The sequence below is a fragment of the Anopheles moucheti genome, chromosome 3 (genome assembly GCF_943734755.1).
Source record: "Anopheles moucheti chromosome 3, idAnoMoucSN_F20_07, whole genome shotgun sequence".
In the NCBI taxonomy this organism is placed as follows: Eukaryota; Metazoa; Arthropoda; class Insecta; order Diptera; family Culicidae; genus Anopheles; species Anopheles moucheti.
This window is the reverse complement of record NC_069141.1, coordinates 10,223,790-10,239,200: the sequence shown is the minus strand read 5'-3', so window position 1 is coordinate 10,239,200 and position 15,411 is coordinate 10,223,790. Positions and strand designations below refer to the sequence as shown.

At 48.1% G+C, this 15,411-nt stretch overlaps 2 protein-coding genes across 2 annotated transcripts; both read left to right on the top strand.

The window, feature by feature from the left end:
* The first annotated feature begins 417 nt into the window (after positions 1 to 417).
* Positions 418 to 7,612, top strand: LOC128301179 (WD repeat-containing protein 81). The gene is made up of 4 exons (XM_053037530.1): positions 418 to 630; positions 1,069 to 6,623; positions 6,699 to 7,160; positions 7,254 to 7,612. The coding sequence occupies exons 1-4, from the start codon at positions 418 to 420 to the stop codon at positions 7,483 to 7,485; spliced, it is 6,462 nt and encodes a 2,153-aa protein (XP_052893490.1). The 3' UTR covers positions 7,486 to 7,612.
* Positions 7,613 to 9,515: 1,903 nt separating this feature from the next.
* On the top strand, positions 9,516 to 10,654 carry LOC128300156 (chitinase-3-like protein 1). The gene is made up of 2 exons (XM_053036121.1): positions 9,516 to 9,525; positions 9,621 to 10,654. The coding sequence occupies exons 1-2, from the start codon at positions 9,516 to 9,518 to the stop codon at positions 10,652 to 10,654; spliced, it is 1,044 nt and encodes a 347-aa protein (XP_052892081.1).
* Positions 10,655 to 15,411: the final 4,757 nt, after the last annotated feature.

The following is a 15,411-nucleotide window of genomic DNA, read 5'->3' as shown; positions in this document are numbered from 1 at the left end:
GGCACACGGAAACGCTTCAAGTCACGAAACGCTTAATCTCGGCAACGCTTCCTTTGACAGCGATCAGCTGTGCGCAAACGTCAAAATTTACCTCCAACAAAAATCGATGATTGTTTTTTCGTACCATCGCGATAAGAACGCATCATAAATGGTGGCGTTTTGTGTAATAAAAGTGCTTACATTCGTGATGTAAAACATTCCGTACAAATATTTGGCGCATGTGAAGCATCATATCAACCGCGCTTTCATTTACAAAAATGACGTAGCTTCGTAGCAGTAGACGATATTGCTGGTGTGATAAAAAATAGTGTGAAACGAAACAGTGCGAACGCGAAAAACCATGTCTAGCTTCATTGCAAGCTTTTCGTTCACGCTGTAAACATTCCATTCGAGATTCTGTCCCTTATTTCGCACACCATGGAGGTTTTCATTCAAGAATTCTCCATTCCGAAACATCAGATCCGTGAAACCGAGTGTCCGAATCGGTACGTACTGCTGGTGCACAAATCCTGGCTGCGTGCCCTCAGCCAAGGTAAGGTACCGAAGGAGTTCCCCACCTATGGCCTGGCCGATGCACTTGAATGGCCAACGGAAAACGAAACGGGACCATGGAGCAGAATTTATGCAGCCGTAAGTACAAAGCACCTGCGGCATCACACAAAAAAAACCTCAGCTGAATCTCCTACGCTTGAGCTCCCATAGCTCCCCATCACGCTTCCGTATTGGGCAATTTTCCTTGCTGTAAATCCAATGCACCGTTAGGCGCGATTATGACTCCAATCCCATACGGTTTCGTAACACCGTTTTTTCCTCTTTTGCGCGGAGGCTCAATTTGGTTCGTTTTGCGCGGCTGTATCAAAACAAAGCCTTTTATCTGCTTTCCCTTTACTGCCACCCACTGGTTATCAACAAACGGAAGCGACTGCGTATGAAAGTGCACGCATACATACGCAATCGCAACATGTGAATGCCGGTTTTCCATCATAAACAATGTACAACGAAATGCATTGCACAAAACTGGAGATATATTTTAATGCTAAAAGGGTTGAATTTTTCTCTTTGTTTTAGGTTTATAAAAAGCAAAACTGCAATGTGATACCACTGCCGAAAAATAAGCATTTGCATGGAACGACTGGTTCCGGATCGAACGATCTATTACTTTCGCCCTTGAGTAGTCCGGGCGATGGCGAAGACCCCCTACACTATTCACATTTGCTTCAGTACGTTTCTACCACAAATCATAAAAATCTTTGGAAGGCGGCCTATCGTAAATATGGTGCTTCCCGACCCGGTAACATTCCCGCCGGCGCAAACTCAAGCAATTCCGTTAGCAGCGCGTTCAGCGAACAGCGCGATCTGCATTCCGTTATCAACCACAGTACAAATGGTAAAAAAGTACCAACTGCCAGTGATATCGCTGGAACGACAGGAAACCACATATCATCAGCAGCATCTACAGCACCGGCCGGAACACCAGCCAACCAAGCAGCCGCCCTGCCACACGATGTCGTCTTTCGGGAAGTACTCGCACGGGCATTCGGTTGTCCTGTGTTGCAAAATGCTACAGGGAAAGAAGACTATGCGGGACCACAAACCCCTTCCGTGCCACTCGGTGCGGACGGTCTGTTGAGCAACGTGAACCTTTTTCCGGTGCTCGCAACCATTGAAACTGGGGGTGCGTTTTACATTCTGTACGATCTCTACCTGGCGAACAATCTGCTCGATTGTGTAACCTACAGTCCTGCGGTCGTGGAACGATCGTACAATAAGCCACTGTTCATCGTTTACCAGCTGCTGCAGCTGATGAAAAGTTTCCACGATTGTGGTCTCAATCTGGGCGACGTTAGCTTGAAGGACATCTACACTACCGAGAATCTGTGGATACGGGTGATGCCGAACCTCGAAGCGAACCTGCTCGAATACGACGAAGAGCTGATGCGTCAAATCGGTGAACTAAGCATCACGAATCCCGTACCCTCGTCGGGACTAATGCGCATCAGCATGACCAAAGAACTCACCATGAGCTACACACTGAAGGAGTATTGCGAAATGTGGTGTCACGGACAGCTGTCCAATTTCGATTACCTTACAATCCTCAACAACATGACGGGTCGGCGTGTGGGTTGCGCGGAATACCACCACATCATGCCGTGGGTGACCGATTTCTCATCCCGCTCCGGGCAAGCATGGCGCGATTTGAAGAAATCAAAGTTTCGCCTTAACAAAGGTGACGCACAACTCGATCTCACGTTCCAAGCTGCGGCAACGCTTGCCGGCTCTGGAGTCCATGACCCAACGGGCATGTCATCGGCCGCTATTCCTCACCATGTGTCCGATGTACTGTCGGAGATTACGTACTACGTGTACATGGCACGACGAACCCCGAAAGCGATACTATGCAAACACGTTCGCCCGATCTGGGTACCGGCCGAATATCCGGCCACAATTCAGCGTCTTTTCGAGTGGACGCCGGATGAATGCATTCCAGAGTTCTTCACTGACCCGTCCGTGTTTAAGAGCATCCACGAAGATTTACCCGATCTGGAAATACCGAGCTGGTCGAGCTGCCCGGAAGATTTCGTGCTAAAGCACCGTGAGCTGCTGGAAAGCCAGTACGTGTCCGAACGGCTGCATCACTGGATCGATCTTACGTTTGGCTACAAACTGACCGGGGCGGCTGCAGTGCGTTCGAAGAATGTGTGCCTCTCACTGGTCGATAAGCATCAGAACCTTTGCCACCGGGGCGTAGTGCAATTGTTCGCCTGTCCACATCCATTACGACAGTTTCCTACAGCCTGGAACGGTAAAACACCGCCCCGGTTGCAGCATCTACAGCATGAAACAAATCGCCGCCTAACACGCAGCACCGAAGACCTCACGAGGTATCCTCAATTAAACGATGGCACATCGACCGTTTCCACCATGCAACGGGATCGTTCGCCAGCGGCCGTCCCGGGACCGACTTCCTATCGACACTCCACACAGAACCTTCAGCAGCAGTATCACGTGCTCAAGTCGTCCGAATCAAGCTACCACATTAACCACATACAGCCCAAATCGCCCGGCACAATCATTCTACCAAAGAGTTACAACCCGATCGCTCAACTGACGGCCGTAGAAAGTCTGGGCACGTTTCGTCGAAAGGTGTTCCACTCGGGCATTGGTGGCGAAACGAGCAAGCAGCTCGACGAGTATGATCTCTGGTGTTCGCGCATGGACGCACGTCCAACCTTGCTCGGTGGTAATGCATTTGTGAACAGAATTTTCAGCGAAACGTACGAACGAACGCTAGGCAAAGATCGGCCTGGCGCATTGCCCACACAATCATTCCCCTCTCTACAGCAGCAAGCAACTGCCGCCCGACAGAATCTCAAGCAATTGCTCCTACAGCAACGTACGAAAGATCTCAAAGTGTTAGGGTGTCTGGTGGTGGAGTTGTTTCTTGCACCGAAGCTACTACCCTTGGGAAGCTGTCTGCGGCAGGAATTTGACGAAAGACTCGATGCCTGCACGAGACTGGTCACCGATGAACCGCGATCACTTCCACCCTGCCTACTGCCGATCGTGCGCCAACTGCTCGGTCTGGAGGAGAACCCGGACCTGTCGGGAGTGACGAATCGGGGCCTTCCGCCTCCCACACCCCATCAGTACCTGCAGCCACTGCTTGCAAATTTACTCATACCATTCCCAGCGCATTATCACCGGCTCTACCAGACGGTGCGTGCCTTACGGGCCTTCGACGAGTGTCTACAGTTGCTTGAGTTGCAAACATTCTTCGAATGTGATGGTAAAAGCTGCTCGCGATATGCCGCGCTCGATCGAACGCGCATCGAGTACCGACGATTGATTGCCGAGTGTAAGGTAAATGCTTGTGTCGCTCTTGTCGATCCACTGCTGCAACCCAGCGGACACAGCGATCAATTCTCCGCAGTGGAACTACTTCTGCCGCATATCGTTGAGTTGATCCTACATGACGACACCTCGATTCCAGCCGCTTGGAATCTGTTCGATGCGATAGCGACCACGCTGGGCGTTCGGCGGACACAGAAATCGTTGCTACAACCGATACTGGCACTGTACGACTCCGATGAGATGGACACGGCAGTCGGCTCATCAAGACCGCAAGGTGGCACGGGTGGTAAAGACGGCACCGCGTTCGGTACCAATGCGATGACGATGATGATGGCACCCGGCGAAGGAGAACCCTCCTCGTACCTGAAGTTTACACCACGAAACACTTCGTTCAAGTCGAAAAAATCGGTCAAACTGTACCACCACAGTTTTCTGCTCAAGTTGATCGTGCGCTTTGGGTTGCGCTGCTTTCTGGAACACTTTGTCGTGCCGCTTATCGAAGCAGTCGGTGGATATAGGGATGGTGATTTTAACCAATCGTATCACGTACACGAACCCGTCTGGCCCTTCGGTGGGGAATTCCGCAAGTCCCGTTCGTACCGGAGCTTTAAGCTTCACAATACCACCACCACCACCGTGGAGGATGGTTCAACCGATGCCGACCCGGCATCCGTGTCCAACACACTCGTATCGCCCAATTGTTCCGATCGTACGATCTCACCCACGGTCGCTGGTCGACCCGGATACAATCCGCTAGACGAGGAGGAACTGCTGACGGTGGACACACCGAACAGTGCGGTGAAACTGCACGACAACGAACAGATGTTTGCGTTCGATGAAGATCCACAGGCAAAGCGACGATCGACCATCACGCTCGAGGATGACGATGCGGTGGAGCATGCAATGCGCCGCATCATAGACGATGAAGAGCTCGACTTAAAATTGAACCACTCGCAGGCAGAGGAAGCGTTTGAAGATGTGATAGCAGCGGGGCAAAGCAGTGACCTAAAGTCGCCCACCATTCCCATACCGCCGACGCCTTCCTTCAGGCGCAGCATTGAGTTCCACTCGATAGGGTGTGAAATTGGTAGCAAAAAGAGCATCGATTCTGGCGAGTTCCTTCCGAAGACGCCGGACTTAACGGCGGGTGGTAAAGAAGGCACATCATCTGTCGCAGCGGGACCTTCAACGGCTAGCAGCGAGGGCCGCCGGGAGTCATTGGCCGGAACGGGACTTTTGAATCGCTCCAAATCGACCGACTCCAACAAGACGCGTTCGAATCGTATCTCGGAAATGAGTTCCGAAAGCATTATCTGGCTGTCGCATCGACTGGGTCCGGTACTGACCGCACGCTACCTTTCCCGGAATCTGCTTAAGATGCTCACACTCTGTTATATCGGTGCGGAGAACCTTTTCCCCAGTGCGGACGGTAGCCAGCCGAACCGTTCATCGCCGACAACCAGCAGCGGTCCGACGGGACTAAACCATTTCTCCATCACAGAGGGATGTGTGGTTGGCGATGAAGCGGCCCTACGTGTTATCGACTGTCTGACCTCTATATCGGCCCTGTTCGGTGAGCATTTCATTTTGGTGCAATATCTACCACACATTAGCGAGGTGATCGCACTCTGTCGGAAGCGGATTACACCCACCCTGGAAGGAGGACTGATCAGTGCGCTGCAACTGCTCAAATGTCTCATTCCGTACCTCAACGATTCGACCGTGATGGAGCAACTGCCGGAGGTGTTTCTACGCCAGATCCTACACCCGGCGGTACGATTGCTCGAGTCCTCCAAGTATACCATGCCGAGCGGATTCCTGGCCCGGTCCGTGCTGTCCCGCAAGCTGATCGATGCGCTTTACGTTATTTCGGTGCGCATAGGGCGTGAAATGACACGCGAACACATCTGTGTGCCGGGATTGCAACGGTTTTTCCTGATCTTTGATAAAGCGTACGCACGGCAGCAGGAACACTTTTCGTCGATCGTCGCGGAAACGACGCAAGTAGATCCACCGTTTGGTAGCTTTACGCCACCGGGCGTACTGGGCAGTGCCTCCGATCCGGTCCACGGTCAGGGTAATTCCCGTGCCAAAGCGATGGAAGAGATACGGGATGTGTTTACGCCGAATTTGGCGTATTTCACCTTCGTACCCTTCCTAAACTATCTTGGCCAGCAGGATATGAGTCGCTGCGTAACCAATCTGCCGCTCATATTAAATCTCTGCCACGAGCACGAACAGATGGATTATGGCCGGACGGGAACTAACGCCTCAGGTGATCACGGTTCGATGCAACCGGGAGCAATGGCAACGGACGAAGAGCAGATGGATTCATTGAACTGCTCCAACAGTTTCGGTTCCAACATCGTCGGGAATCGCATCGAGTCGTCGGCCGGTACCGGGCCGGGAAGAATTGAACACAAAGACCTGCTCGGATTGGTAACGTATCGGCTCGATAATGTTAACAGCTCACGCAACCTGCGTGGTAACTGGCTGGCGTATTGGGAACACGAGATTGGACGATCGGAAAAGGACGCTCGGTTCAATTTGAAGCAGATTAAGCTGCAAACGTACACCGGCCATTCGAACTCCATCAAAGCAGTGCTAGCGCTGGACAATGAGAACAGCTTCATTTCGGCCTCGAAAGACAAAACGGTAAAGCTGTGGTCATTGCGCAGTGAAGGTGACGGTTCGAAGGTATCCTCTTGCCAGTTTACGTACGCGAACCATCGCAAATCGGTACACTCTTTAGCGTTCCTCGAAGCTCTACGGTAAGTGTTTGTTTTTTTTCCGAGCTTTACGACTTCTGAACACGACACTAAACATCCGTTTTGGCGTTCCCACAGGTTAACGATATCGTGCGATTCCGGTGTGCATCTGTGGGATCCATTCGTGGGTGCTCAAATAGGTCAGCTTGATGTGCCGAAACATTCGCCCGTGTCTGTGGTAAAGACATTTCCCTCGCCCAACTGTCTGGTGTTGGCTGGAACCGCTGATAGCACCGTGAAGCTTATTGATGCGCGTACCTTTAGCTACTGTCACGAGTGGAAGGTGGCACTAACGCCAGCCGGCACTGTACGCACGATCGCCGTCGCGCCCAGCGGAAATTGGGTGGCGGTTGGCCTTACCTCCGGACACATTGGAGTGCTGGATGCGCGTACGGGTGGTATTATATCGTCCTGGCGTACCAACGATAACGATCTCCTCCAACTATTAGCACCGAACGATGGTCAGCTTGTCAGTTCAAGCCTTGACCAGATGATAGGTGTGTGGAGCCCCACCACCGGTCATCTACAGTTCCATATGAGGTAAAGTTAACGATACACTGCACACAGGAATGGCAAGAATTGATGATTCCATTCCAAGTTTTATATTTAAACCTCTTCCCCAATCCATTGCAGAAATCGTCCCGAGCCGGCCCACTGCATGGTGAACAATGGGCCGGAATTGATCGTAGGCACACCGACAAACCGTATCGGGGTGTACAGTGCAATCGAACCAGATTCACCCTACTCGTACACCAAACTGCGCTCGGAAACGTTCCGCGGTGTGTTGACCAGCTTTGCCCTGTTGCCGCTCAACCGGATGATGCTCGTCGGCGGTGACAATGGTACCATTACGCTATTATGTTAAGATCTGACGAAACAGTAGCTGCTTATCAGTAGTGATATTATTACCAATAGCTATAAAGGAACGGCGTCCTATATTTTTTTTTGAAAATTAAGTAACTTCTTACTTAATAAATTAAAGTTGCGTGTGTGTGTGTGTGTTTGTAGGTTTTTAGCGTGTACAATTTATGTTTCTGGAGTTTTGTTAGAGTAATGTGTTTGAAAACCACCCCAAATAAACTGTACTCAAATAACTGACCACGAGCGTGTGTGTTTTATGTTCATAGCTTCGCCAGCAACCGTCAAATATTCAAAACAACAGTGACATCCGTGTCACCGACCTTACGTTGTGTGCCGTGAAAGTAGGAAAAGATTGTTATCACCGTTCTTTTTGGAATCAAACTTGCGGCTCTAAAACGCGAAATCCCAGGTTAATCATATCAGAATTCAGCTGATTGATTTTCATTCCACGAATCAACCTAGCTCGTAAGACTACCAGGGCATTTTGGCACGCATTTCGATTCTTTGTTCTGCATAATTCTTTGCGTTCTTTGTGCTGTGCGTAACGAATCTATTGAGAAGAATCACTCATATGAATCTGAGCAGGAGTGAGGAGTCCTTTAAATCCAAGAATCCTCGCTCATTCAGAGATTCAGATTGATTCATTCAGATTCATAATTCATCTGAATCATATTCAGCCAACACAAATTGTTTATCACCATCGTAACCGCAGCGCTAGCATAAACCACCGTGTGGATGAAAAACCATCCTCCAAACACAACCACGGCAGAACACTGCTACACCCTGCTTACACTAATGCAATCTGACTTCCTCAGATTAGATAAACAGTTACACACAACGGAACGGGTTACAATACAGAATACAACACGGAACAGGTTTCGAAACAAAATTATTATGGAAGCGTGATAATATCACTTTCCCGCAGGGTTACAAAATGGCGATAAAACAGTCCCATTCGTTGGAAAGACGGTTAGTTAAAAATGCAAACCTTTACGCCAGGGTACGTTGTTTGTTAAGGAAGTACGAAAAGGAAAATTACACACAACGGGCTACGATAGGTGATGTCTGCAGAGTACAGACATAGGAAGGTGCTGGTGATTTACCCTTAGGTGTAGTAATCAATCCTAAGAATCCTAGTAAAATCCATTTGATTTGGGATGCTGCTGCTACGGTGCAAGGAATATCGTTAAATCCTGAACTCCTAAAGGGTCCTGACCGTTTAAAATTATTGATTGGAGTATTGTATCACTTCTGCAGTCATAGTTCTAGCGGGGCTGAAAGCAGATCATCGATCATGGGGTTTCGAGTAACCGACGTGGATATGCGACGTGGAGAAAAAGTAGATGCGTGTTTAAACGTCGCTTGTTTTGCAACTAAATGGGGAAAAAGGCAATGTTTCGACGAGTACGTCGTCCGTGGCTTCAAGGTCCATCATTCATAACGACAATAAAGAAGAGTACTCTCATCTTGACGTAACGACCTACTAGATCATGCCTGCCATTTTTGGCTTTCTAGATTTATTTAACCACGTAGACGGATAATCAGTCCTTGCTACGGGGTCCGTTCGTGTGAAGACCGGCGCCGCTACCATCATGCCCCCGGGCACCGCACATTTCAACGTTTCTATTCCGTGTGGATGCAAGCAGGAGAGGGATACCGGTTAGAACGAAAACTTTCCAATTTGTATGACGTTAGGTCTAAATGTTACGTTTTGGGCATAGTGTATGCGTATCGTATATGAAACGGTATATAATAGCAAGGCTCCGACCGTCTAACGCAACACGGCCCACGTATGATTAGATATTGTCATCTACTAACAACAATTATCACTGGCTGTAAAGCGAGATATCCCCAGATAATCATATCAGAATTCAGCTGATTGATTTTCATTCCACGAATCAACCTAGCTCGTAGGACTACCAGGGCATTTTAGCACGCATTTCGTGGCAATCGTTTTCGCATTCGTGACACTGAAGAGTCCGGTAGTGCTCTGTTCCACGTCAACCGTGTTCGTTTCCTACATTACGTCCAACCATGCCAAGAAGTAAGTTATCGTGGTCGAAACTGTGATAACACCACGTCCGTAGCAAAACTACTGATAGCTGATTTTGTGCGTTTCTGACGTTTATCCTTTCTCAGAGCCCGTGTTTGGATTTTACGATTCGTGGGCACGATTTCGCAATGGGAGAGGCAAATGCGATGTGGACGACATCGCCAGAAGTGTGAACCTTTGCACACATTTAATCTACGCATATGCGGACCTGGACCATAGTGGATCGGTTGAGCATCAGGATGAGAATGAGCGGCGTACGATGCGTCAATTCAACGATTTGCGCAACAAAAATCCCAATCTGAAAACACTCGCATCTTTCGGCGGTGCCCGTCATTGTGGAACCTTTTCCAGTGTGGCCGCTAACAAGCAGCAGAGGTCTACTTTTGCTAGAAATGTGCGCATATTTTGTACCACCTATGGTTTCAATGGTGTCAACATCTATTGGCAGTTTCCAACAACTGACCGCGATCGTGCCAACTTCGTAGAGCTGCTGGCCGCACTTTCGTCGGAGCTGCACGGTCACGGACTGTTGATAACCGCTTCAGTTGGTGTGAACCGTGAGTATGACGTGGCCGGTATTGCCCGTCAAGTGGACTACATCCTTTTGAACACCTTCGATTACAATGGTGCGTGGGATAGCTATACGGGCCATAATGCACCACTCACCTGGGCACAGGTAGAATCGGACTACCAGAGAAAACTGAACGTTAAGGAAAGTGTCAACTATTGGGTTCGAGGCGGTGCTCCACGGTCGAAGCTAATCGTCGGATTAGCTGCATATGGGCGTACGTTTACCCTGTCCAACAGCGGTATTCACGGAACGCGAGCAAATGCCACCGGTGCAGGTCGATCGGGAGTTTTCACACAAGAAGACGGAACATTGGCGTATTACGAGGTGCAGGACGACTTTAGCTCGGGTCGCGTTTGGGACAGTGAACAGTGCGTACCTTACGCGGTGTTTGGCGATCAATGGGTAAGCTACGATGATCCGCAAAGTATTCGATTGAAGTGCGAATATATTCAAAGCGAAGATCTCGGTGGTGCAATGATGTGGACCATTGATCAGGATGAGTTCCAAGACGGATTCACACTGCTGCGTACGGTAGCTCAATGTTTGTAGTGTGGTGGTGATAAAGATAACGATTCTTTGTTCTGCATAATTCTTTGCGTTCTTTGTGTTGTGCGTAATGAATCTATTGAGAAGAATCACTCATATGAATCTGAGCAGGAGTGAGGAGTCCTTTAAATCCAAGAATCCTCGCTCATTCAGAGATTCAGATTGATTCATTCAGATTCATAATTTATCTGAATCAGATTCAGCCAACACAAATTGTTTATCACCATCGTAGTAATGTTCAGACAGTAATGTTGAACCAATTTAGAAATCAATAAAATGTGTTTGTTTTCGAAACCAAACACAATTGAAGCAAAATATATTCCCAAATATGATGACAAACAAACAAAAGTTTGATAATAATTGTTTGAAGCTTTCTTAAAATAATCCCCCGTTTTATAATGCAATATTATTTACGATGAAAATTCGCGTATGTATGTGATGGCATTTTCAAGTCGCACTAACCGCAGCGCCAGCATAAACCACCCTGTGGATGAAAAACCATCCTCCAAACACAACCACGGCAGAACACTGCTACACGCTGATGGAGATGGAGATGATATGGTCGTACTAGCCCTCGTTCACGGTACGGTAGTGTGCGTGTGTTATGCTGTACCGACCTGTACCCGCGTGTGCTTTTTGTTGCGGCAGGCAGGACGCACATGGGCTGGTTTGTGGTAACCCATGGCAACGAAACCGATTAGAGGAGATCTCAAAACCATGCTGCAAACGCACCCTGTTTGGGTGTGCGCCAGCGCATCATTCATGCGACCCTGGTGGTGCGGTGTTGCTAACTCTCTCTCTCAATTTCTTTTATTGTTGTTGTTGCTGTCCTAGCGCGGACGGAAAAATCAGCATATGTACATTGCGGGATACGCAACGAAACAGATGCGAACTGCTATTGTACCGAAGGAAACGGTAAATACGTTGGCATTGCGATTCATTGCGACACTGTACATTATGCGTTTAGAGGTTGATTGTAGGTGTTATTATGAATGAAAAAGGAAATAAAAATGCTGCAGAATATAATCGTAATTAAATTATTGATAATATATTTTTGTAGAAATACTTAAAACCTCTATAACATCCATAAAGTTTGATAACACAAAGTTGAGAATTAATTTATTGTCGCTTTGGTTCCCAGGAACCGAATTTAATCGGAAAACGGCTGTCAGCAACTAAAATTGAAAGTGGAAATAACTTTAAAAAATCAAATAGTTAACAATGTACAGATATTTAATAATTTACGAACGTATCAAAGGGGATATGAAATCTAAAAACAGCAATTAAAAAAATCAAATTTTGTGAATAATATGTTTTGATAAAAAAAAGACATTTTTAAAATTAACAGCTAGCAATGGAACATTAAATTATTCCGAAACTACTCGAAGGTTAAAATAATTTTAAACTACTTCATGTATAGTTTATCAATAATGTACGGATGCTTCAAAGGAAATTCAACATCTATAGTTATATAAATAGCAATCGTCATAATGAATAATGTTTTTTAAATTTCATGTTTATTAACACAAAACATTATTTACATTTACATTATTTATTTATCACCTAGAAAAGAAACATTGAATAACTACACTCAACTGCAAGTAACAAAAACAATATTTCGCGTAAATCCGTAAAGTAAATCCACGAAAGAAGCATTATCGACCCTACTCTAGGAGAACGTGACGAACATTTCTAACACAGCGGCGGTCGCCTGCTGCAAATGTCTGTCAACCGGGTAGATTCCGATTAAGTTCAGTTGAAACCGGTTTCGGATATGCCATTTGTTCCCAGCAGTCACAACCGCTGTTAGTCGGAGTTCGCATTAGCCGGGGTTAGGCAGGGGAGACGGCTCAAATCCATCCCAACATCCGACTAATCACCCTCCCCTCCACGATGGTCCCCGGTGGCCCTGCTGTGGACGCCATAAAGGAAGCCAATCCGCTTGGCAAGTCGAGCGATCCGACGATAGCGAAACGGTTCGAACGATCCGACCTTCTAATGCAGCAACTAGCGTCGAAGGAGCCAGTGGAGGTGTCTCGCTTAGTGCGCAACATCTTCCCATCGCCCGACACACACAAAACGTTTGAATCCACCACGTTGCGTCTCTGTTGCGTGTTTGTGTGTTGGGTAGCGATGCTATTTCTATCGCTGGAAGAAACACACCCTGCGAAATCGATCGACAAGGGAAACAACCCCGCCACTCTACGAAACACACGAACACGAACGAAACCGGCCCCGAAGCAAACGCGCGTACTTGCGCGCGCTTTTCTAATCACCTTCTAAGCATCGTTGCACTGCTCGCTCGTTTGCATGCGTGCCTGGCAATGGATTTAGCAAGAAGGTGAGTATGAAAGATAGAAACGAATAGAAAACGACCCCACTGCGGTTGTGTTGCGCTCCCCTTAATGTTTGCTGCTGCCCCTACTTCACGCAAGAGGCGGGTTTGATTTTTTTTTAGCAAAACGGGGAACAGCGAAGGCACGCGAACAAATCGATACACATCTCTGTGCCCGTGGCTCGGTGTTGGTGTACCGGTTGACGTGGTGTTGGTAATAGTAATTGTAGCACGCTGATAACTACAGCAAGATGCCGTTTTTTGTGCCGATACGCAACGATGGTGGAGATGCTGCGATTGCGTGAGAACCAGCATCTCGGTCCAGTGAATGAGATAAAACTTTTCCCAGGTTGCTATGTTTGCAGGAGGCTGCCACAGACACGCGCGGGGGTAAATGAACGGAAGCATCTCACCCAGATGGAAAACTCTCTGGCTGGTGTGATGTTGCAAACGCGGGGAAAATTGTGGGTGGGGGAAGTTAAGGGTGACTGGAAAGCATCTCCCATCACCGTTACCTGCAATTCACGCTGGTGCTGTTGCTGCGAAACGTTAGCACAGAGAGGGGTGCATGGAATTAAAAATGAAGTGGGGAAAACAAAGCTGAGAATATTAATCATCATCAGAATATCTCACACTGTGATGGTTAGAGGGCATTTATGGCAAAAACCGATGTGCCGACTTCATGGGCAATTTACAATCAAGGCTTTTTAAATCATATTCTAAGGGAAAATTCTACAAAACCACCAATTTATGTCACCATTAAGGAAAACCAACGAAAAAGTTTTCCTACCTATCACATTTAGAAAGTCAACTGCTCGAATGCAACATTTCTTACTGAAAACTTCATTCAGCACGTGAGTTCGGCGGCCAAGTACCATCTGTAATTGCATGAAGCTGTAGAAAGAGCGCATGTTTCGTTGTCGATGAACGTACGCATCGGCAGTGCAGGAATTCGATTGGTTCAACGCACCGAAACACAGCCGGGTGGTGAAGCAACACACAGCGATATTAGGTTGTACGAAACGTCGCTTCGCAATTGGTTGGTGGTGGTGATTATTATAGGTGGGACGAGAACAAATCTCAAAGTCACTTCACGTCACAAAGGCCTACCTGAACACGTATCTACCAAAATGTGTCGCCTGCAAATTTGTTGCTGTTTTTTTTTTCTTTTTTAAATATGTAATATTAAATTCTCCAATAAAGGTAGCCCCCTACATACACGATATCTCAAAGAGACAAATGTTCAAATTTGTGGACTAGCAATCGCTAAACCACACTTTCTTTTACGCCAACCCAACAGCGCACAATTCAAACCCTTCCATTTATTTTCTCTTCTGCGGTACAGCGATCCACACAATCGTAACGCGAAACGGCGGTCACCCTCTGTAACGGATGCGGCCCTGGCCGGAACGGCGCTTACTATTTAACAATTACACAAGCCGTGCTTTACTCACGCAACACCGGGGAAAAGAACCCACTAAGAACCGGCGCACCGAGAGGCCCGATTCGGTTTTCCCTTCCCGAAAACCAAACGCCATCTTCGGGGCGGAGGTGGGGAAGATACGACCGCCCGGCCTGCTTCGGATTTCGTTCGAATGCACGAAACCCGGCCCAGAGCAGTAGTAGTCGGGGGCCTTTTTTTACCTCCCCACGGGGCCGGTCATCCATAGACGACGGGGAATCATCTCCTCAAAATTGGCCACAAATATGAGCGCTGGGTAGCGATGGATGGATTAAAAAATGAAACCTCTTTTTCGTCTCGGCAACAACGTCACGGGTTTGTTTTTTTCGTTCGTTTCGTGGCGTTGCTTTAAAAGCTGAAGCAAAAGGTGCGTTGCTTGGGTGACACGCGCACAAAACCCCAGCAATGGTGACACCCGGCCCGGCAGGGCGATGTCAACCCACGTGAAAAGGGCAGGGCTGTCTGTCCCTTTGCCCAACGGTGGAAGTAGAAACTTTCCAAACGCTCCGTGTACAGTCTTCGGTTGTGGATGTTCGTGCGCTTGGCTTGGGGATATAAAGTGGGAAAATGAGGTCAGAGCGACGGAGGAGGGGTTGGAGGGGGAGAGGTTTGCTTTCACTTAACAATTTTTGTCGTCCGGATTGTCACTCGAGTCGTGCTCCACCCGGCCCTCGACGCCTGTTATCTTTGGGGACACTTTTCTCTCTTCTTTCGACGCTTTAGTGACGCTATGGACGCGTGTAGTGCACAAAAATTGCAACCGTAGTAGGCCAGCGGTTACCGCCCACACTCAAACCCACGTGCTAATTCGAACAGGCAAAACACGTGCTTTGTGTTGAAGCTTTTTGGGGCGATTATGGATATGCTTTTTTTACGTGTCCCGCCGTCCTAAGCGTAACATAGCCGACCCTTATAGCAGCTTCTGGTCGTATTAGCACATTCATATTCGCGTGTGATTTATAG

What these genes read in the sequence shown, in the direction of transcription:
- LOC128301179 (XM_053037530.1), top strand. Translation starts at nt 418, where the DNA reads ATGGAGGTTTTCATTCAAGAATTCTCCATTCCGAAACATCAGATCCGT. An exon ending in GGAGCAGAATTTATGCAGCC is followed by an intron (nt 631 to 1,068) that starts GTAAGTACAAAG and finishes TCTTTGTTTTAG; the next exon opens with GTTTATAAAAAGCAAAACTG. An exon ending in GCGTTCCTCGAAGCTCTACG is followed by an intron (nt 6,624 to 6,698) that starts GTAAGTGTTTGT and finishes GCGTTCCCACAG; the next exon opens with GTTAACGATATCGTGCGATT.